Source organism: Oncorhynchus clarkii, chromosome 4, assembly GCF_045791955.1.
Source record: "Oncorhynchus clarkii lewisi isolate Uvic-CL-2024 chromosome 4, UVic_Ocla_1.0, whole genome shotgun sequence".
Classification (NCBI taxonomy): domain Eukaryota; kingdom Metazoa; phylum Chordata; class Actinopteri; order Salmoniformes; family Salmonidae; genus Oncorhynchus; species Oncorhynchus clarkii.
This window is the reverse complement of record NC_092150.1, coordinates 58381526-58404010: the sequence shown is the minus strand read 5'-3', so window position 1 is coordinate 58404010 and position 22485 is coordinate 58381526. Positions and strand designations below refer to the sequence as shown.

At 43.9% G+C, this 22485-nt stretch overlaps 1 protein-coding gene across 1 annotated transcript; it reads right to left on the bottom strand.

The window, feature by feature from the left end:
* Positions 1-315: 315 nt before the first annotated feature.
* Positions 316-13627, bottom strand: LOC139406996 (TATA box binding protein (Tbp)-associated factor, RNA polymerase I, B). The gene is made up of 15 exons (XM_071150228.1): positions 13531-13627; positions 9494-9592; positions 9189-9279; positions 9001-9098; positions 8719-8811; positions 8310-8433; positions 7982-8156; positions 7662-7761; positions 6585-6732; positions 6175-6346; positions 5023-5066; positions 3938-4028; positions 3672-3742; positions 2250-2484; positions 316-766 (listed from the first exon to the last, which is right to left on the bottom strand). Exons 1-15 carry the CDS (start codon positions 13546-13548, stop codon positions 523-525), a joined length of 1803 nt encoding a protein of 600 aa, XP_071006329.1. The 5' UTR covers positions 13549-13627; the 3' UTR covers positions 316-522.
* Between the last annotated feature and the right edge of the window lie 8858 nt (positions 13628-22485).

Here is a 22485-nt window from a genome sequence, read left to right as displayed (position 1 = left end):
TAGTTTATTCGGCTTTTCTCGATCTGTGAGCGGGAGCCGAAGTTTTACCTGCGTTAGGCCACGCTATTGGCTTCCTGTGACAATGGGCGGGTTTCAGGTAAAAGGTACTAGGAAATAGATTGTGGAGGTTCACAAAAACCGATACATACCAGTTTCGTAGAGAGAAGTGCCTGAGACTTGGAACAAAGTATTCCAAAACCACACTAAAGGCAGGTAACATCTATTACATGTCCATCACATTAAAAACGGAACAGTTTGTACTTAGCCTAAAATGTCAGGAATTCCTTAATGAACAGAGCAACACAGGGCTACTTATAACATTGTAATAACAGAACAGTTTAATATAATTTAAAAAGTACATTTTCATGAACTTCATATTGCGTTGTAATCACAGGAGCATTGCCATTCATCCTTGGCAATGCAATGAGACAATTTGTACAAAAAAAAGCACAATCAATTTGCATTGATACAAAAACCATATAAATAATCGACAGTTGTTCCCGATGAAGTCACTCTCTTTAGTCACCGAGAACATGTTTTACTGGTTTGTTTGCGTTTGTGTAGTTTTTTGGGCTGTGTCTTTCTGGGCGTAGCTCTTGCCCTGGGCTGGGACTTGCTGCTCCCGAGGAAGCGCCTCTCCACCTTCAGTACCTCTTCGTATACACAGCCAGGTTTAACCCCCAGGAGGAAGGAGAAGAGGTCCAACAGCCACACGTACATCCTGGGGAGAGTGACCTCTACCTCCGCATAGTGGCTCTTACAAAACCTGAGGGGGGGGGGGGGGGAAATAAAACATGACCGATAAAACTCAATGGTGTTGTTTTAAAGAAGGTACATGACCCGGGCTCTTTGTGTGCCTCGTGCAGCGCAATCCCTGTGAGGTGTGCAGTAAAGGCCAATCTGAAAGAGTTGAATTGAACTTTTATGGAGCAATGGAAATTCTGCAAGTAGAACCAAAAAGTTGGCAGATTTGCAAATGGAGTATGTCTCACGCACCTGTGCATGCGACTATTAACCACTGCTAATAACTAGTGTGCAAACAGCATACGACAGACATCCTGGTCCTCTCATCCAGACCATATTTAAAGCAGAGCACCCGTCATGGGCGTTTGGTTTCTATATGTATATTCACAAGTCGTATCTCTACATTGTCTGCCAAAATTCTGAAAACTTCTCTAAAGCATTCTTATGCATGCTGGGAAAACCCATTGCCAGTGCTGACTCTAGCTGAAACTAGAAGGGATGGTTTAGATACGCCCTATGGAGAGTGGAACCCTTGTGGGACAGGTTAGAAGGGAGTCGGCCTCCACAACTAAAAGCATAGACCCCAGGTGTAGATTAATGGTGGGTGCAGTTTCCAATCACTATAGGATTCAGCCTCAGCAAACTGAGGAAGGTGAAAAGGAAAGAGTCGCTTGGTAGATTTGATCAGTGCTGACAGTGAAAACAGGCCCCCATCAGAGGAGAGAGAGAACACAGGCCTGCATTCCCCCTCTCCTTCACCCAGCATATACAACCACCACAAGCTCTCAGCAGTTTGGTAACTGTGCACTGTATGTTTATGTGAAAAAAAAGACATCAGTTAGGATGTTTAGGTGAGGTGATTCAGGGTAACCCCAACAAGGGACATATTAACTTAGACTCAGATGCAAGATGGGTACACTTCCCACTCCTGCAAGCTGATAGTTGCGGGATCAACAGAGAAGTTAAATCTTATGCTTGTTGCAGAGGTCTAAGCTGACTCTGCGGTTTACTTTGTGCATCACTGACTACCTTAAAGGTTGTTGTTTTTTTGCAGGCAAGTTGACAGAGAACACATTCTCAGTTACATCAACAACCTCAGGAATAGTTACATGGGAGAGGAGGGGGATGAATGAGCCAATTGGAAGCTGAGGATTAGGTGGCCATGATGGAATGAATGCCAGATTGGGAATTGGCCATTACACCAGGGTTAACACCCCTACTCTTACGATAAGTGCCATGGGCTCTTTAGTGACCACAGAGTCAGGACACCCGTTTAACATCACACCCAAGCCTGCAAAGGGCAATGTCACCAATCACTGCCCTGGGGCATTGGAATCTTTTTGACCAGAGGAAAGAGTGCCCCCTACTAGCCCTCCAACACCACTTCCAGCAGCATCTGGTCTCCCATCCAGGGTCTGACCAGGACCAACCCGGCTTAGCTTCAGTGGCAAGCCAGCAGCAGGATCCAGGGTGGTATGCTGCTGCAACTGGGTACTGGGCCTTACCTGGGCTTGCAGGCCCTCAGGGCTGGGTGCCAGTATTCTGGGTTGGCGGGCTGGAGGCTTGCCCCTCTCTGCCGGACGCTGCTGTCCAGGGTCAGGTGGTGCAGGCTGGGCCCGTCCCAGACCTCCTCCCCCTCCTCACCCCAGCGGAAACAGAAGCTGGAGGGAGGGGTGGATGGTGGGGCCACAGGGGAACTAGACAGTTTCTGGAAACTCAACTGGAGCTGCTCTGCAATACCTGGAGAGGGAGAAGGAGGGGGAAAAGCGAGGATGCAGGAAATGGTGAGGGAAAAGGGTGTGGTTAGTTGGTGAGGGAAAGAGAAGGGGAGTAGTGAGATTAGGGTGGAGAAAAGGGAGATCAGCAAAAGCAGATTGACAGAGTACCAGTCAATTTTGGACACACCTCCTTATTCAAGGGTTTTTTATTTATATTTACTCTTATCTACATTGTAGAATAATAGTGAAGATGTCAAAACTATGAAATAACACAAAATCATGTAGTAAGCTAAAAAAGTTAAAATGAAAATATATTTTATATTTGAGATTCTTCAAAGTAGCCACCCTTTGCCTTGATGACAGCTTTGCAAACTCTTGGCATTCTCTCAATCAGCTTCACCTGGAATGCATGAAGGAGTTCCCACATATGCTGAAAACTTGTTGGCTCCTATTCCTTCACTCTGCGGTACAACTTATCCCAAACCATCTCAATTGGGTTGAGGCCAGGCCATCTGATGCAGCACTCGATCACTCTCCTTCTTAGTCCAATAGCCCTTACACAGCTTATAGGTGTGTTGGGTCATTGTCCTGTTAAACCCTGTCTCAGAAAGACATGGCGGTTGGAACCAAAAATCTCAAATTTGGACTCTTTTCTCTCTGCTTATTTGAGTTGTTCTTGCCGTAATATGGACTTGGTCTTTTATCAAATAGGGCTATCTTCTGTATACCACCCCTACCATGCCACAACACAACTGATTGGCTCAAATGCATTAAGGAAAGAAATTCCACAAATTAACTTAAGGCACACCTGTTAATTGAAATGCATTCCAGGTGACTACCTCATGAAGCTGGTTGAGAGAATGCCAAGAGTGTGCAAAGCTGTCATCAAGGCAAAGGGTGGCTACTTTGAAGAATCTAAAATCTATTTTGATTTGTCTAACACTTTTTTGGTTACTCCATGATTCCATTTGTTATTTTGAGGTCTTCACTATTATTCCACAATGTAGAAAATTATAAAAATAAAGAAAAACCCTTGAATAAGTGTTATGTGTGTCCAAACTTTTGACTGGTACTGTATAGGCCAGTGAGTGACATCAGCATGTTTGTGCCAGCTCTTTTTACAGCCCATTTGCCATACACTAAATAGTGGACATGAGCCAGCTCCGTTTTTCTTCTTTATCTGAACAGACTGATATGAGTGACACCTACGTCTCCTTTTGAGAACGACCGACTTGTCTTTCTTCGAGGTATATAGAGGTTTCTGGGGCTTCCAATGCTTTCTGTAGAAATAAATGAAGTGGGTAAATACATTTACTCTATATACTGACATTTGTGAAATAGAGGAGATAGTAACAAGGGTGGATACAGGAATTGAACCCCAGTTTCCAGTGGGGAGCCAGATGTGTTACCACTAGACCACAGTATCTGACCAGCCAACTTTAAAGAGAGAGCCAGTTAAAAGTGAGGTGTCTCACCTGGCTATATTGTCCTGCTGTCTCCGTGCAGCTGTGGTCAGGGCAGTCTGCATTGTCCTGTACCACCACCTCAGGTTAAAGCTGTTCCCATCTGTCGCACATAAAGAGAGGGATGAGCGCCAGACAGAATTTAGGACACTTGACTTTTGGAATGTCCAACTGAGAAGACTTCCCAAAATAAGTGTCCATTTCCTAACTAGTTGCAAAAAAAAACAGGCTAGGAACTCATGGACTTCATATAAGTCTCAAAGATTGGCTCTACTTCTTAAGAGAAGTTTGGGGCGGCAGGGTAGAGCGTTGGACTAGTAACCGAAAGGTTGCAAGTTTGAATCCCAGAGCTGACAAGGTACAAATCTGTCGTTCTGCCCCTGAACAGGCAGTTAACCCACTGTTCCTAGGCCGTCATTGAAAATAAGAATTTGTTCTTAACTGACTTGCCTGGTTAAATAATAGGTTTTAAAAAAAGGTCTGAATTTTCCATCTGCTTTTTAATTACAACAGAAAATATCAAGGGGAAACTCTAGCGCTTCTAAATCACCCAAATATTTCAGCCCAGCCATGTAATCTACTCTCACTTCTAAGCTGTCAAATGGAAGTGAATGAAAAAAAGGCAGTCAGAAATCAAAGGAATGCAGACAAACAGTACATGCAACATTCCCTGTTCCAAAGACAAGACCACACCTCAATGGCCGCTCTTTACGAAAAGCGTTAAATTACAATGTGTAGGACAATACAAAACTATGATTATCTGTGCTGAAAAAGATACGATCATGTGAAATGTTAAACAGAACAGAAGAAGAATCGAAGAAACAGCATTTACTGCCTTTAAAGGCATTCCTTTAGCTAAAACCCCTTCAGACACATATGTAAATAACTGTTTAAACACATGTAAATGACTGTTTAATTTATTCCTCTATATGTACTATGCAACTCCTTATAGCCTTGGGCCAACTTCACACAAGACTCCTGAGAGATTATTCAGATCAATACCTTCTCAATGATACAAAATAAAAAATTCCACATCTATATCAGCCATCAGGGAGGGCTGGTTATTTACCTATCACACCAAAGTGAGTGAGGTTTACCTGGGTTCTCCTTGTTCTTGTCACTTGCATCATTGGATAAATCCCTAAAAACACAAACAGGAGAACTGTGTTAGATATGAGCAGTAGTAAAAACAAATCACCAAAGTGCAATATCTTGCGTAGGCATAGTGACCTAAACTATTTATGACATTTCTGTGAGACTGTTTACATGACCAGGGACATGCAGACTTGATGTTCCAGTCTACATTGAGCTTCCTAAAGAACATTGTGGTTTCAAGACTGTGGTAAAATGTTGACATGGCTGACAGACTATATAGTGAACCAGAATTGCCTACTATGATTACATCGTGTCTCAAAACTACCCGAGCGGTCTACAATGTAGTGTTAAAATCTGTATTATGTACTGTCAAACCTCTTGGAGTGAGACCGTTTTTACATTGACGAAAGCAAAAAGGTACATTTTCTAGAGGTTCTCGAGAGACAATACTGTTGTGAGAATTTCACAAATGTACACGTCTCGGGTGCTTCCTCTGGAGGTCGCACCCGACAGTTGCCGCCCTCCGAGCACGGCAGTGTAAACAGAATTGTCTCATTGAGCTCAACATTCCTACAGCATCAACGGTAATAGCAAAGCAATGTTTTTGAAACAGCTGAAATGTGTAGACTAGACATTTTCCTTATATGAGACTTGGCGATTTCAAGTAAACTCAATATTTTTTTTATTTTTTTTTACGTCGATACTACCTCAAAATGTGGAGATATTTTTAGATATGCAAGTCAAACTACATAAGTCAACATCTGTGTGTTTGTCTTGAAGATAACATGTGGTGTGTACAGACAAAAAATAAAACTGTCTGCCCATGCTTGTGAATCGTTGCATTATTCAAGAGTGTAATATGGTTTTGTTGCAGTAATTAAGAGTGTAATATGGTAGATGTGTGAAGAGTTGCTTGGTTAACTAGTCACTAGCTAGGAGAATAGTTTGCAATGCTTTAACCTTCTGAGTCCTGGCTAGTGGTTACTGTGAGATGTACGGTACTTTTGAGTGGCGAAGCAAGAACGTCAACCAAACCCCTTGTCGTCTCGTAACATTCCCGTCGCTAATGTGAATTGTACCTATGACTATTTGGTGAGAATAAGCCCTTAAATACATTTCTCTCTCTCTCTCTAGTTAACAGACGGCATAGCTACCACTCAGTGTGGTCGTCCAGTTTGAAGAGCAGCTTCATGGCGATGATGATCAGGGCAGCAGCCTGGACATCGTAGTGTGGGAGAGGGGATCTGGACCTCATGGGTTCAAAGGTCACGGACGACTCCATACCAGCCTTCTCCATGATCCTGCACACCCAGTCATGCAGCTCATCTGAAGAAAAAAAAAAAGTACTGGTTGATTGGAATAACTTGTGTTGAGACTAGAGTTACACGTTGTGTAAAGTTAAAATGTAAAAAATATATAATAATAAATAAATGTAAAAGGGGAACACAGGTATAAACAAGACAAAAAAAAAACCTACTGGTGTCCTCTCTTTAAAGTGACTGACACAAATGAACCAACGGACAACAAAAGAGTTAAGAGTGTGTTGTTGGCTTGGCAGACCCACCGGGCAGGTTGGCTTCGGTGAGGTAGCGGAGAGTGAGCAGGGAGGGGTGCAGCAGGCAGTCCAGGGTGATGGGGGGGAACAGGGGAAGCTCCAGGAACACAGCCAGGGCCTGGGCCTCCTTGTGCAGGTGGCTGTAAGAGGGGATAGACTAGGGAACACACAGACACACAGATTTAATCTGGTCTTCTATGCAAGGAATCCCTTTGGAGGATCAGGATAAGACTTCAAGACAATATATGCAAATGCAGAGCGGGGCAACAGGTGTATTGGCATGTGGGGACAAGCAGCAGTTTCTGTTGCACCTGAGTCAACATTCTGATGTCTTCATACATGTTTCAATGAGAGTAGTGTGGTACAGTGGTCTGACAACAAAACCACATCTGTCACCATCAGCTTAATGCACCCCCCCCCCCCCCCCCCCAGAACACATGTTGGAGTACACAAATTCCAAGCAGTGGATCTGTTGCCTAGATGAAGCTTAACCACATCTATAATACCATTAGTAGTACTGCTCATGACGACTTAGGCTTACACACAGCTGTGTCTCATACTCGACCACAACACGGAGAGTCAGTGTGCCAACAGGAAGTAGTACGGCACGGTACTCAGTCTTCTACACTGGGATGTTGTTGTGGAACGCCTATTAAACGGTCTCAGTCCAGGGGTGTTTTTAAAAAAAGGGGACAAGTCAAAGCTAATTTTTGTTGAGTAGCTGAATGACTGAAAGGCATTTATGCCTCTGCTACATCAGAAATGTAAAGACAGAGGTCATCTTAGCGTTACAGTTTAATTGATAACGATGTAGATGTATTCATGTATAATGCATTTAGAGTCCAGGAGGACAAATGACAGAATCACAATAGGTTGACTTTACTTTTATTTTCCTGCATCTTTCATTTTTGCGTTATTTATTTGTTCTATGCTGTGCGATGCAGATAGATTACAGTTCTTTTATTTTGTTTGTATTCCGTCAGGGACCACGTTGGACAAAAGTGGAATTGCTTTAACGTGTTATCGCCTAGGTTGTACTCAGCGCACCTTTTCCCCAATAAATCAACAACTAATGTGAGCTCTCACCTCCACTCTGAAGATGAGTGAGTCTCGGCCGTAGAGCTTCATCTCCTCTGGGAAGTCCTCGTAGGCATTCACATAGGGGATGTGGCCCTCATTCACAAACCTGCCCAGCACAGAGAGCGACTCAATAGGCAGGGACGCAAAGCTTGAGACTTAATGTGAACATGTACTTCCTGTTTTTTAGTTTTATACCTTTAACCTATATTTAATCCCGGTTTGTCTTAATGAAATCAAAATGGTAAAATGTGTATATATTAAATTCAATACAACTTTGTTCATCTTCTCTTCCATCCATGTTTCCGCCACCTCCCCTTGGCCCTAACCTGAGCAGGTCTGCCAGTGTGATGGCCTCTCTGGCCCACAGCAGGGCCAGGTGGCACAGTGCCAGGGTCTTGGGCATGCTCATCAACCCCTGGCTCCTCCTCTGGCGCGGGGTCAGGTACGAGACGGCATCAATAGAACCGGAACACACCGAGGAGGCTCCGTCACTGGTGTGACCTGGGGAGCATGCACACATATTGGAAAACACACACACGTTAGCGTGCACACACACACACAGATGCATGTACACTCACATATATATAATCACTGTGTGTGGCTAGTGTGCATAGGTACATTGGCTGTTCAGCATACTTGTGTCGTTTACTGTACCTGAGACAGAGCCTCCTCCACTTGCCCAATCTCCATCCCCGTCTGTCTCAGAGGCAGACATCATAGAGTCACTTATCACTGACGACTCCGGAGCACTGTCTGACTCCCCAGAGCCCTGAGAACGCTAGGGAGGGCAACAAGAAAAAGAGTGGAAATAAGAAGGGGAGACAAGAGACAGACACGCAAAATAAACGATACAGCAACCAAAAGGAGGGCGAGTTGTGTGTGTGTAGGTGTACAGTTATCATCTGAGCGCTGCAAACGTGTAACTAAACGTATCCCATCTAAAAGCACACACTGAGTGAATGTCTCGTCGACCGTCCGCCACAAGGGGGCGATAACAGACAGGGAAGGCTTTCGTCACTTCATCAGAAAGTGCCATTTTGCTTGCAGTGATGAGAATACTGACCAGTCTAAATTTCCCATCATGCACAGGATTCTTGGTGTAGGCCTGTCGGCTCTTCTGTAGGTACATTCTCCAAAACTGACACAGCACGTCATCCTACAAAACACAGACCACACAAGACACTTACAGAACATGTCGAGTGTCTTTACATTGATGTAAAATAGCCTCATTTGGTTTTACTTTCCGGTTTCTCGGAGACAGATTAAACATTTCAATAGAGATTCTCTAACTACTAGGCTTAATCTGTGTCCGGGAAACCGCCCTTCTGTGCTCCCTCTGACAGACCTTGAACTGTGGGCAGACTCCCATGGCCAGAAGAGCCTCAGCCTGGTGCTTTAGGATGAACTGAAAGCCCTCACACACCATCCACTCTCGCCCTTGCTCTGAAACACAGTCACAAATAAGTCAGGCACATACAGAACCAACAAACAAAACAAAAAACAGGAGAAAAACACAGGAGAGTGGAGACCAACCTAGTTTTTTCCTTCTGGTTCCCTTAGAGATGGAGGACACTCTGCTGGTACCAACCATAAAAGTGTTTGTATCCACCACTTCTTTTGTTCTCTGTGTAGAGAATTTGAGGAAAAATAAAAAATGGTTGTCCACGTGTGCCTCCCAAATGGCACCCTATTAACTAGTACACTGCCTTAACCAGGGCACATAGGGCTACGGTCCCAAAGTAGTGCACCAAAAAGGAAATACCGTGCCATATGGGATGTAGCCCATGACTACTTCAACATGAAGCAATCTTGAATAGTAGTTAAATGCGAGTGCTTACCTCGATGACATTATGACAGGACCTGCAGTAGAACCGACCCTCATCCGACACCCCCCAGTTCACCTCTCCACACTGGCCACAGATATCGCTGTAGCCCCCCTATAATCAAATCCAATTTTATATGGCACATTATGCATAGTATTACATACACACAGAGACATCAGGTCCATAACAACATATGAGAGCATGTAGCTAGCTGCGGCAACAATTGTAACTGAGGGCCATACTAACGAGACTATAGGACCCATTTTGAACTACTTGTGTGGTTGTTGTGTTGTCTATATACTTTGCATATTCCACTTAATTTGTACTCTAGAGGGAACTAACTATATGTTGGGTCATGGGTCACTGTCACACGTCTATAGGCACACAGGTGACTAGGAACTGTAATCAGGGATGTTGCAGTATGGAGAGAGCATAGTCACAGAACAATGAGACCAATATTTCACCAGTAGGTGGTGAGAGAAAGCCCAGTGTCTGGCAGTGGAAGAAAATGCAGCGAGATGGATTTTGGCCGACATTCTACAAATTCTCTCATCGATGAAACATTTAATCTCAATACAGTTCTGTTTCCCAAACTAGAATCTGTTACTAACAAAGTGATCAAAGTTTTGTAGACTTTACCCTTTGCATGTTGTAAAAATTGTGTTGTTTAGAAGGAGTGCAAGGGCGAAATTAGTAATTGAACTACACACACTTCAGAGTAGGCGTTCCCTAAAAGAAATATGCAAATGTGGTGCCTTGCAAAAGTTTATCCCTCTTGCCGTTTTTCCTATTTTGTTGCAATTACAACCTGCAATTTAAATGGATGTTTATTTGGATTTCATGTAACGGACATACACAAAATAGTCCAAATTGGTGAAGTGAAAGAAGTAAAAATGTTGACAAACATTTACTGAAAAGTTTGCTATGAAGCCCCTAAATAAGATCTGGTGCAACCAATTACCTTCAGAAGTCACATAATTGGTTAAATAAAGTCCATCTGTGTGCAATCTAAGTGTCAAATGATCTGTTACATGATCTCAGTTCTGAAAGGCCCCAGATTCTGCAACACCACTAAGCGAGGGGCACCACCAAGACCAATGAGCTCTCCAAACAGGTCAGGGACAAAGTTGTGGAGAAGCACAGAACAGGGTTTGGTTATAAAGAAATCAGAAACTTTGAACACCCCCGGAGCACCATTAAATCCATTATTAAAAAATGGAAAGAATATGTCACCACAACAAACCTACCAAGAGATGGCCGCCCACCAAAACTCACAAACCATGCAAGGAGGTCATTAATCAGAGGCAACAAAGAGACCAAAGATAACCCTGAAAGAGCTGCAAAGCTCCACAGCGGTGATTGGAATATCTGTCCATGGGACCACTTTAAGCTGTACACTCCACAGAGCTGGGCTTTACAGACGAGTGGCCAGAAAAAAAGCCATTGCTTAAAGAAAAATAAGCATACACGTTTGGTGTTCGCCAAAAGGCACGTGGGAGACTCCCCAAACATATGGAAGAAGGGACTCTGGGCAGATGAGAATAAAATTGAGCTTTTTGGCCATTAAGGAAAACGCCATGTCTGGTGCATACCCAACACCTCTCATCACCCCGAAAACAACATCCCCACAGTGATGCGTGGTGGCAGCATCATGCTATAGGATGTTTTTCCTCAGCAGGGACTGGGAAACTGGTCAGAAGTGAAGGAATGATGGATGGAGCTAAATACTGGGAAATTATTGAGGGAAACCTGTTTCAGTCTTCCAGAGATTTGAGAATAGGACTGAGGGTCACCTTCCAGCAGGACAATGACCCTAAGCATACTGCTAAAGCAACACTCAAGTGGTTTAAAGTAGAAGTCAACCGATTATGATTTTCAACGCCGATACCGATACCGATTATTGGAGGACCAAAAAAGCTGATACCTATACCAATTATTGGAGGAACAAAAAAGTCGATACCGATTAATCGGCCAATAAAAAAAAAAATGTATTTGTAATAATGACAATTACAACAACAGTGAGGGAGATGTGTCTCTAGCTTCAGTGATTTTTGCAGTTCATTCCTGTCATTGGCAGCAGAGAACTGGAAGGACAGGCGGCCAAAGGAGGAATTGGCTTTGGGGGTGACCAGTGAGATATATTCTTAAACTATAGTTTTGGCAAGTCAGTTAGGTCCTCTACTTTGTGCATGACAAGTAATTTTTCCAACAATTGTTTACAGACAGATTATTTAACTTATAATCCACTGCATCACAATTCCAGTGGGTCAGAAGTTTACATACACTAAGGTGACTTTAAAGAGCTTCGAAAATTCCAGAAAATGTCATGGCTTAGAAGCTTCCGATAGGCTAATTGACATAATTTGGGTCAATTGGAGGTGTACCTGTGGATGCATTTCAAGGCCTACCTTCAAACTCAGTGCCTCTTTGCTTGGCCCATGGGAAAATCAAAAGAAATCAGCCAAGACCTCAGAAAAAATATTGTAGAGCTCCACAAGTTGGTTCATCCTTGGAAGCAATTTCCAAACGCCTGAAAGTATCACATTCATGTGTACAAACAATAGTACGCAAGCATAAACACCATGGGACCACACAGCCGTCATACCGCTCAGGAAGAAGACGCGCTCTGTCTCCTAGAGATGAACGTACTTTGGTGCGAAATGTGAGAAGTAATCCCAGAACAGCAGCAAAGGACCTTGTGAAGATGCTGGAGGAAACAGGTACAAAAGTATCTATATCCACAGTAAAACGAGTCCAATAATCGACATAACCTGAAAGGCCGCTCAGCAAGGAAGAAGCCATTGCTCCAAAACCGCCATAAAAAAGCCTGACTACGGTTTGCAACGGTACATGGGGACAAAGATTGTACTTTTTGGAGAAATGTCCTATGGTCTGATGAAACAAAAATAGAACTGTTTTTCCATAATGACCATCAATATGTTTGGAGGAAAAAGGGGGATGCTTGCAAGTCGAAGAACACCATCCCAACCGTGAAGCACGGGGGTGGCAGCATCATGTTTTGGGGGTGCTTTGCTGCAGGAGGTACTGGTGCACTTCACAAAATAGATGGCATCATGAGGAAAGGAAAATGATGTGGATATATTGAAGCAACATCTCAAGACATCAGTATGGAAGTTAAAGCTTGGCCACAAATGGGTCTTTTAAATGGACAATGACCCCAAGCATACTTCCAAAGTTGTGGAAGAATGGCTTAAGGACAACCAAGTCAAGTATTGGGAGTGGCCATCACAAAGCCCTGACCTCAATCCTATATAACAGCAGAACTGAAAAAGCATGTGCGCGCAAGGAGGCCTACAAATCTAACTCAGTATTCCCTGTAAAATGTTACAGGGAATACTGAATGAAGAGGTTCCACCGCCCAGTGGGGTTGTTAGAAATTCAGGGTTCGCTATAGACGGGTTGTGACCAGCCTCACATTCCAGTACAGTAGGTGGTGGTGTATGAACCTGTTAGGTGTTTGCGATCTGCGACTACAAACTCGAAGAAAATGACAGCCCGTTGTTTGTCTTAGGTTAGTTATAAAAAAATAAATCGTTGATACAGTTTTTACCATAGGAGGTTGGTGGCACCTTCATTGTGGAGAACGGACTCATGGTAATGCCTGGAGCAGTATCAAATACATCAAACATATGTTTTCCGTGAGTTTGATGCCATACTATTTGCTCCGTTTTAGCCATTATTATGAGCCGTCCTCCCCTCAACAGCCTCCACTGGTTCTTACCGTTAATATATTTGTAACTACTATAGCTGCTACACGCCTATGGTAAAAATCTTCCATTAAGGGGTTCTTAAATGCTTTACCTTACCTGCTAATACATGGGAAAAATAAAGATTTGCGTTTGAAAAGCGTTTTGTTTTGCACGTTCTTTAAACATGTTCAATCCCTACTGTGTTTGCTTGTGGCTAAAAAAAACATTTTGCTAGGTTAGCCACTGACGTTACAACAAGAACATGTTTTTCAGATCAATCTGGCAGGTATAAAAGTTTAAATTAGCAAAAAGAGTTTAACACGTCCTACTTGTACAACCTACCGTTTGTTCTTCGTCCATTTTCACACACTAGAGTTTGTTTTACATTAGTGAACTCTCACGTGTTGGTTTATTGTGGTGGAATATGAACTTCCTGTGTGTTACTAATAAATCCACCCGACAGGAATCAACATGATTTTACTGTGCATCACAAGCACATGTGCAAAAGCGTGTTGCCAAGGGGTATACATTCAAAATAAGAATAAATACATGTTTTTTTTTTTTACTATATCTGGACTACAGAGAATAAAACAATTACAGATATTTAATATCTGAAAAGTATTTTAGCCTGCTCATTCAGGTGGGTTGCAAGTCCAATGTCTGATGTCTCCCTATAGAGGGCAACATTGACTGCAGGAGAATGAGAGCATACTGTTTGTTGTAGCTTGTAGTTATCACCTGAGTCATCCATTACAGTAATTGTAGTGATTTTCCATACCTGAGGCCTCTGCTCTATAATTGACCTGCTTTACTTGATTATGTCATGAGTTGGTGTATGTGTGTGGGTGGCGTTGGTGCTGATTGTACTGTGTGGTGTGACAGGATTGGAGCTAGCACCATGGAAACCACAAGAAAGAAGTAGAGGGTGTGTAGATGGATTCATTGTTTGGTAAATCCATTTGTAAGTATAAGTATAGCTTGAGTCATACATTCAGACATCAGAATTCGTCTTATATTACTCCAGTTAATCATGCCAAGGTCTATACATACGGCCATCTGTCCCTGAATACTCATCAGTGGAGCCTGCTGAAGGGAGGAAGGCTCATAATAATGGCTGGAATAGAGTGTAATGGATGAAAACCATGTGGTTGATACCATTCCATTGAGTCCATTCCAGCCATTATTATGAGCCGTTCTCCCCTCAGCAGCCTCCACTGATTCACTACTTGCCACAAATCTGAAAGCATTGGATTGGTGGAGGGCTCGAGAGAGTTTCCACCATATTTTTTATACCAGCCATTTCCTTTCAAATCAGTTAAGGGAAGTGAACAAGTGCACACTTTGGGAGAAAGGAGATATAACTGGGACGAAGACACAGACGTCCACGATTGCTCTGTTGTTTCTGTTGACAAAGCAACAGAGCCATCTGGAGAGTGTTTATGGGGGCTTTGTTATGTTTTTTCAGATACAGACACTGCGTCCCAAATGGCTCCATATCCCCTATATCCCTCAAACTCAACTCTGGACCTCGAAGACAATTCCACTGCATGTTTTCATTGTTTCCTTCTAATCTGATTTAGACCTGGGAAACCAGATGTGTGCAATTAATTATCAGCTAGAACAGAAAGCCAGCAGGCTCCGGACCTCGTAGGGTAAGAGTTTAATACCCCTGCCCTACATAGTGTACTACTTTTAACTAGAGCCCTATGGGTCCTGGACAAAAGTACTGTACTTGATAGGGAATATGGTGCCATTTGGGAATGCAGACAAAGTGGGCTATGCTCCTCTTCCACAGCATCATTATTTTATCAGGTTCGAGTCAGAGCTCACTGTTGCCGGCTGGCTGAATTTAATCCTCCATCCCTAAGAGCAACATTAAACATCAACACCACATTCCCTTGTAATGACACGGGAGTCTCTCTTGACCAGGACCCATAGGGCACCCTATTCCCAAATGGCACCGGCCCATTCCATAGGGCACCCTATTCCCAAATGGCACCGGCCCATTCCAAAGGGCACCCTATTACCTATAGAGTACCTGTTACTACAATGGTGTGATGGCTGGTGGTGGTGTGTTTTAAGTTAAACCAAGCCTACTGTTTTCCCCACAGAAGAGCTACCTGAACATGAGATGCCTGCCTGCCTGCCTGCCTTAGCCTCCAAAGGAACCAAGTTTATGGTTTGCTGCCCCTCAGGCTGACAACAGCATTTATTTATGCAAAGCAAAACCCTGTTGTCTATGGAAATCAGTAACAGTCAGTAACTGCCTGTCTGTGTCCCTGCCGGCCTGTCTTTCTGCCTGCCTGCCTGCCTGCCTGCCTACATACCACAAACACAGGACAGTTTGAAATACACTGCTGCTGCTCTTGCTTTGTGATTCCTTTTGTGTTTCACAAATGGAGGAGGAGGAGGAGGAGGAGGAGGAGATGGGCGTAGGCTGTCAGGTGATGTAGGCTTTGTGATAAGTCTGTTGGAAAACCCCACAGAAAAGGGGCATGCGGAGTCTGCTAGCGTTGCACGCCACAGTCATAAATATTTCTGTATTTTTCATTCCCTCTCTCTATCACCACCCTCTCCCACTCTGCACAATGATAATGGCTCTACAGCTGCAGCATTGGGCAGAAACTGTGATTTTTATTTTGTACTCTCTTCACTTCAGGCTTTGGAAATGTGTCCTCCTAGTCTCTCAATTGAACATTTAATAAATAAAAAATAACAGAAATATTCTCTGAATCGCTTACATATGTGAACAATACATTCTTTCCACACACACAGTTGTGGTAGGGTGATTTGAGTCACACATTCCAGGGCCCCGAGGTTAGGGTCTGTGTGGCATGTTTCCGGGGTGAGGTAATGTGAGAACGCAACACAACACGGACATCTGTGGCTACGTCCCAGTTATCCCTCCCTTTTCCCAAAGTGTGCACTTGTTCACTTCCCTTAACTGATTTGAAAGGAAATGGCTGGTTTAAGAAATATAGTGGAAAATCCCTCTAGCTCACGCCTCCAGCAATCCAATGCTTTCAGATTTGTGGGAAGTAGTGAACGAGTGCACACTTCAGAAGAAAGCAGATATTATTGGTACCCTGCAGGAACAGGAAGAGAACCATCCCCGGGGAGTCTGCACTGTCTGAAAGAGTAACTCTATTGGAGACTAAAATAGACGTTCTGACTTAGAGACTCAACAACCCAAAGAAGTGTTATTGTTCCATCTCTTTCATTTACAGTAAATCACCTTGGAGCAGCTCCAAAACCCACAACATGTACTGTTATTGTTATAATCGGGTTATTATAATAACCCACCTAATTCATCTCATTAGTCTTCTGTTACAGGGCCTTGATGTCGGCTCATGTAATATATACATTGACAAGCACCCTCAGATGTGGTAATGAAAGAGGAAGATCGGCTGGCTGATAAAAGAGGGCGAGGGGTTTTTGTGTGTCGGTTTTCCGTGTGTGTGTTTTCCCATTCAGCACTGGGTATAGCTCCAGCCTGCAGCCCACCACTCTGCTGCTGCGGTCGGGCTGGTCTCCATAGCAACCAGGGCTGGGGAGCTCAGCCTCAGCAGGAGAGGGTCTCTCTCTCTAATGCATAATCAAAACTGATCAGATTCAGGATGCTAAAAAAATACTGTATGTGGTGACTTTATCTAATAGTATCCATTTTCAACCAAATATGTTACAAGTTAGAATTGTTTATTGTAGCTTATTGCAGGAATTGTATCCAAAACACCAGTGTTTGTAACATGTGTTCGGCAGTGAGAACAACATGAACAAAAAGACCCCGTAGTGTCCATCCATACTGAATACTTATGGTAGATTTTATAGTTATGGAAACCTAGCTGTTATACAGTGGGATTGCAGGATCACTACAATGGTTTCAGGTCATATTTTGAGTGGTAGTTATTTGTGGCACTGTCCTCTACTCTACTGCATAGAAAGCGAATGAGAGTCCACCATATTTAGAAATCAACCATTTCAGACATGTCAGACGTGTTTCAGAGGTAGCTAGTAAGTAATGCCAGTTACTGTCTGAAGAGGGAGTTGTCTCTCAGGGATACCACCAGTCACACTCACAATCCTTCTGTTCTCTCTCCAACCCCCCCACCTCACTCTCTCTCTCTCAATACCTCTCTTCTCTCTCCAACCCCCCTCCATTTACCCCCTCCACCACTCTCTCTCTCTCTCTTCCCCTGCCAGACCTGTTCCTTAAAGACAAGACAGGCACATTCCCATCCTGGAGTTCCGGAACAACACAGGAGAATAAAGTTCCAGAACATTCCTGCAGTCAGGTCTGGACAGGATTCAGCCCCCCTTTAGTGGAAACATTAGCACTGTGCTAGTGTCATCACCAGTAAGTAACACCTCCTCCTGTGACTTCCGATGGCCGACAGAAACCTGTCTTTTTGGTACGATAACTCAACTGTATACACAAACACAAACACAAACAACAATTCCAAATGGAATTGGGTACAAAAAGCGAAGTAGCCATGTTAGGTTGACACCATATCATTCTCCCCCCTAAAGGAATCTCTCTGCCCCCCCCCCCCCCCCCCCCCCCCCTCCATTTTTAGGAAATTGATTGTGTTACGTCATTGTGAATCATACAAAGTGCTGATATTCTCACAGTCTACATTAAATATCAACTGGAGGGATGGGTGGGGGAATTTCCCTGCATGGCTGCACTCAACAGCTCCTCCACACATCTGGCCCCTGGGCTGAAGGCTCTCCCCAGCAGGCACAGCTTGTTGGAGTAGACCTGAACGCTTCCCTATGGTGTAGAACTGAACTCCAAGGGTACAATGGTCAAAAGTAGGCCTGATAGTAGAAAACCCTTCCCAGCCTTGTCACCTCGCCCCCTCTTTCATTAACATTTCACCCTACTTGAGAACATATAGAACATACGAGTGGACGTGTAGTAGCACAGTGCAGTGACCTCATCCCTGTCACTCTGGAACAAATGAACTCACCTCAGAGTGGCCATTAGTCACTATGGCAGCCAGGCTGTTTGCCCAGGCCTCTACGTACAGTATCTATCGCCACCACCATGAGAGACAAACAGATTATAATCTGAAGAGGATCAGACTGACTGCAGGTATTTTCCTCTCTGTCTCTCCATCTCTCTCCCCGGTCTCTCCCTGGTCTCTCTCTCTCTCTCTCTCTCTCTCTCTCTGTCGCACTCTCTTTAATTTATACATCAGGGAAGACCACAACTATGATCAATATAAGTCATTAATATATTGAGCGAGACATTTTAGGGCTTTTATTGATCAATTGCACAACAATGTCCACAGTCACCACACAGTTGATTGTGTGTTTTATGAAAAACCATATATTATGAAAAGTGCCATACTCAGTCCAAACATCCCCTCAGTCTGCACACTAAAAGCATTTTGCCTAATGCCTCAGCTAATGAAAGGCTGAATCAAGAAGGGACCCAAATCCCCCTCAACAAGCAATATTTTGGAGCGTGTGGCTGCTGAGCGATATGGGGTAATTCAATGACAACAGGACCAGCCAACACTATTACCATAAATTGTGGTCAGCACAATGGAGTGAATGGGCCTTTCCTTCTCTGTCCCGGTCTGACCTCTGAGGCTCTGCCAGAGGCAGGGTGGTTATTTACAGATGTGGAAAAACCCTATGTACTCACTCTACGTCTTAGACTTGCACTGTATTCAGCTTCTACTTAGCTCGGCTTTCATTTGAGTGGATGGCTTTTGTGGCATTACATGTTGGTGTTTGGAGAGTGCCTTGTAATGTAAACTCAGCAAAAAAGAAACGTCCTCTTACTGTCAACTGCTTGTATTTTCAGAAAACTGAACATGTGTAAATATTTGTATGAGCATAACAAGATTCAGCAACGGAGACATAAACTGAACAAGTTCCACAGACATGTGACTAACAGAAATGGAATAATGTGTCCCTGAACAAAAGGGGGGGGGGGGTCAAAATCAAAAGAAACAGTTAGTATCTGGTGTGGCCACCAGCTGCAACAAGTACTGCAGTGCATCTCCTCCTCATGGACTGAACCAGATTAGCCAATTATTGTGCTGAGATGTTACTCCACTCTTCCACCAAGGCACCTGCAAGTTCCCAGACATTTCTGGGGGGACTGGCCCTAGCCCTCACCCTCCGATCCAACAGGTCCCAGACGTGCTCAATGGGATTGAGATCCAGGCTCTTCGCTGGCCATGGCAGAACACTGACATTCCTGTCTTGCAGGAAATCACTCACAGAATGAGCAGTATGGCTGGTGGCATTGTCATGCTGGAGGGTCATGTCAGGATGAGCCTACAGGAAGGGTACCACATTAGGAAGGAGGATGTCTTCCCTGTAACGCACAGCGTTGAGATTGCCTGCAATGACAACAAGCTCAGTCCGATGATGCTGTGATACACCGCCCCAGACCATGACGGACCCTCCACTTCCATATCGATCCCGCACCAGAGTACAGGTTTCGGTGTAACGCTCATTCCTTCGACGATAATCGCGAATCTGGCCATCACCCCTGGTGAGACAAAATCGCCTCTCGTCAGTGAAGAGCACTTTTTGACAGTCCTGTCTGGTCCAGCGATGGTGGGTTTGTGCCCATAGGTGACGTTGTTTCCGATGATGTCTGGTAAGGACCTGCCTTACAACAGACCTACAAGCCCTCAGTCCAGCCTCTCTCAGCCCATTGGGGACAGTCTGAGCACTGATGCAGGATTGTGCATTCCTGGTGTAACTCGGGCAGTTGTTGTTGCCATCCTGTACCTGTCCTGCAGGTGTGATGTTTGGATGTGCCGATCCTGTGCAGGTGTTGTTACACATGGTCTTCCACTGCGAGGACGATCAGCTGTCCGTCCTGTCTCCCTGTAGCGCCATCTTAGGCGTCTCACAGTACGGACATTGCAATGTATTGCCCTGGCCACATCTGCCATCCTCATGCCTCCTTGCAGCATGCCTAAGGCACGTTCACGCAGATGAGCAGCGACCCTGGGCATCTTTCTTTTGATGTTTTTCAGAGTCAGTAGAAAGTTTTCATAACTGTGACCTTAACTGCTTCCCGTCAGTAAGCTGTTAGTGTCTTAACTACCGTTCCACAGGTGCATGTTCATTAATTGTTTATTGTTCATTGAACAAGCATGGGAAATAGTGTTTAAACCCTTTACAATGAAGATCTGTGACGTTATTTGGATTTTTACGAATTGTCTATCAAAGACAGGGTCCTTAAAAAGGGATGTTTAGTTGATAACTTAGGTTCAATCAGTAAGGCTGGTTTGAATGGATAGCTCACTTTACTTCATTTAACTCTCCACCTCCCCACCGCCACCAGTTGAATCAAATCAAACTTTATTTATCACATGGGCCGAATACAAGTGTAGACCTTTCCGAAAATGCTTACTTTCAAGCCCTTAACCAACAGTTCAAGAAGAGTTAAGAAAATATTGACCAAATAAACTAAAGTAATAAATAATAAAAAGTAACACAATAAAATAACAATAACGAGGATATGTACAGGGGGAACCGGTAGCAAGTCAGTGTGCTGGGTTACAGGTTGGTTGAGGTCATTTGTACATGTCTGCAGGGGTGAAGTAACTATGCATAGATAATAAACAGCAAGTAGCAGCAGTTTACAAAACAAATGGGGGGGGGGGGGGGGGTCAATGTAATAGGCCGGTGGCCCTTTGATTAATTGTTCAGCAGTCTTATGGCTTTGGGGTAGAAGCTGTTAAGGAGCCTTTTGGTCCTAGCATTGGCGCTCCGGTACCGCTTGCCGAGACGAGACCATTCCCCAAAATATGACAATTTTGTCTCTGTTGTTCATTCAGTTAAGCTCGCTCTCAATTGAATTCTCTTTGAATAACCTTCCAGCTAAATTGCCTAAATAAAAACAATGTCTGCACAAACATTACCAATCAAAAGTTTGGACACACCTACTCATTCAAGGGTTTTTCTTTATTTTTACTATTTTCTACATTGTAGAAGACATCAAAACTATGAAATAACACATATGGAATTATGTATTAACCCAAAAAGTGGTTGTAACAATCCTCTTCTTCGTCTGATGAAGAGTAGTCAAGATCGGACCAAATCGCAGCGTGGTAAGTGTCCATGTTAATATTTATTTTAACTCAGAACACTAAGACAAAATAACAAAAATATACCAACACGAAACAGTTCTGTCTGGTGCAGACACAGAGACAAAAAACAACTACCCACAAACACAGGTGGGAACAGGCTACCTAAGTATGCTTCTCAATGCGAGACAACGATTGACAGCTGCCTCTGATTGGGAACCATACCAGGCCAAACACATAGAAGTACAAAACATAGAACAAAACATAGAATGCCCACCCCAACTCACGCCCTGACCTAACCAAAATAGAGACATAATAAAGGAACTAAGGTCAGGACGTGACAGTGGTAAGCAAATCCAAATATATTTTAGATTTTAGATTCTTCAAAGTAGCCACCATGTGCCTTGATGACAGCTTTGCACATTCTTGGCTTTCTCTTAATCAGCTTCATGAGGAATGATTTTCCAACAGTCTTGAAGGAGTTCCCACATATGCTGAGCACTTGTTGGCTGCTTTTCCTTCACTCTGTGGCCCAACTCATCCCAAACCATCTCAATTGGGTTGAGGTCAGGTGATTGTGGAGGCCAGGTCATCTGATGCAGCACTACATCACTCTCCTTCTTGGTCAAATAGCAGCCTGGAGGTGTGTTTTGGGTCATTGTCCTGTTGAAAAACAAATTATAGTCCCACTATGTGCAAACCAGATGGGATGACGTATCACTGCAGAATGCTGTGGTAGCCATGCTGGTTAAGTGTGCCTTGAATTCTAAATAAATCACAGACAGTGTCACCAGCAAAGCACCCCCACACCATCACACCTCCTCCTCCATGCTCGACGGTGGGAATTCTCTTCTTCTTACTGGTGTCCTTTAGTAGTGGTTTCTTTGCAGCAATTCGACCATGAAGGCCTGATTCACGCGGTATCCTCCGAACAGTTGAAGTTGAGATGTATCTGTTACTTGAACTCTATGTAGCATTTATTTGGGCTGCAATCTGAGGTGCAGTTAACTCTAATGAACTTATCCTGTGCAGCAGAGGTAATTCTGGGTCTTCCTTTCCTTTGGCGGTCCTCACGAGAACCAGTTTAATCATGGAGCTTGATGATTTTTTGCGACCGCACTTTTTCCGCATTGACTAACCTTAATTTCTTAAGGTAATGATGGACTGTCGTTTCTCTGTGCTTATTTGAGCTGTTCTTGCCATAATATGGACTTGGTCTTTTACCAAATAGGGC

Coding starts and splice junctions, on each gene's coding strand:
- LOC139406996 (XM_071150228.1), bottom strand. Junction 8,812..9,000: donor GAGTCTGCCCACAGTTCAAG/GTCTGTCAGAGG, acceptor TGTGTTTTGTAG/GATGACGTGCTGTGTCAGTT. Junction 8,434..8,718: donor ATGATGGGAAATTTAGACTG/GTCAGTATTCTC, acceptor TGCCCTCCCTAG/CGTTCTCAGGGCTCTGGGGA.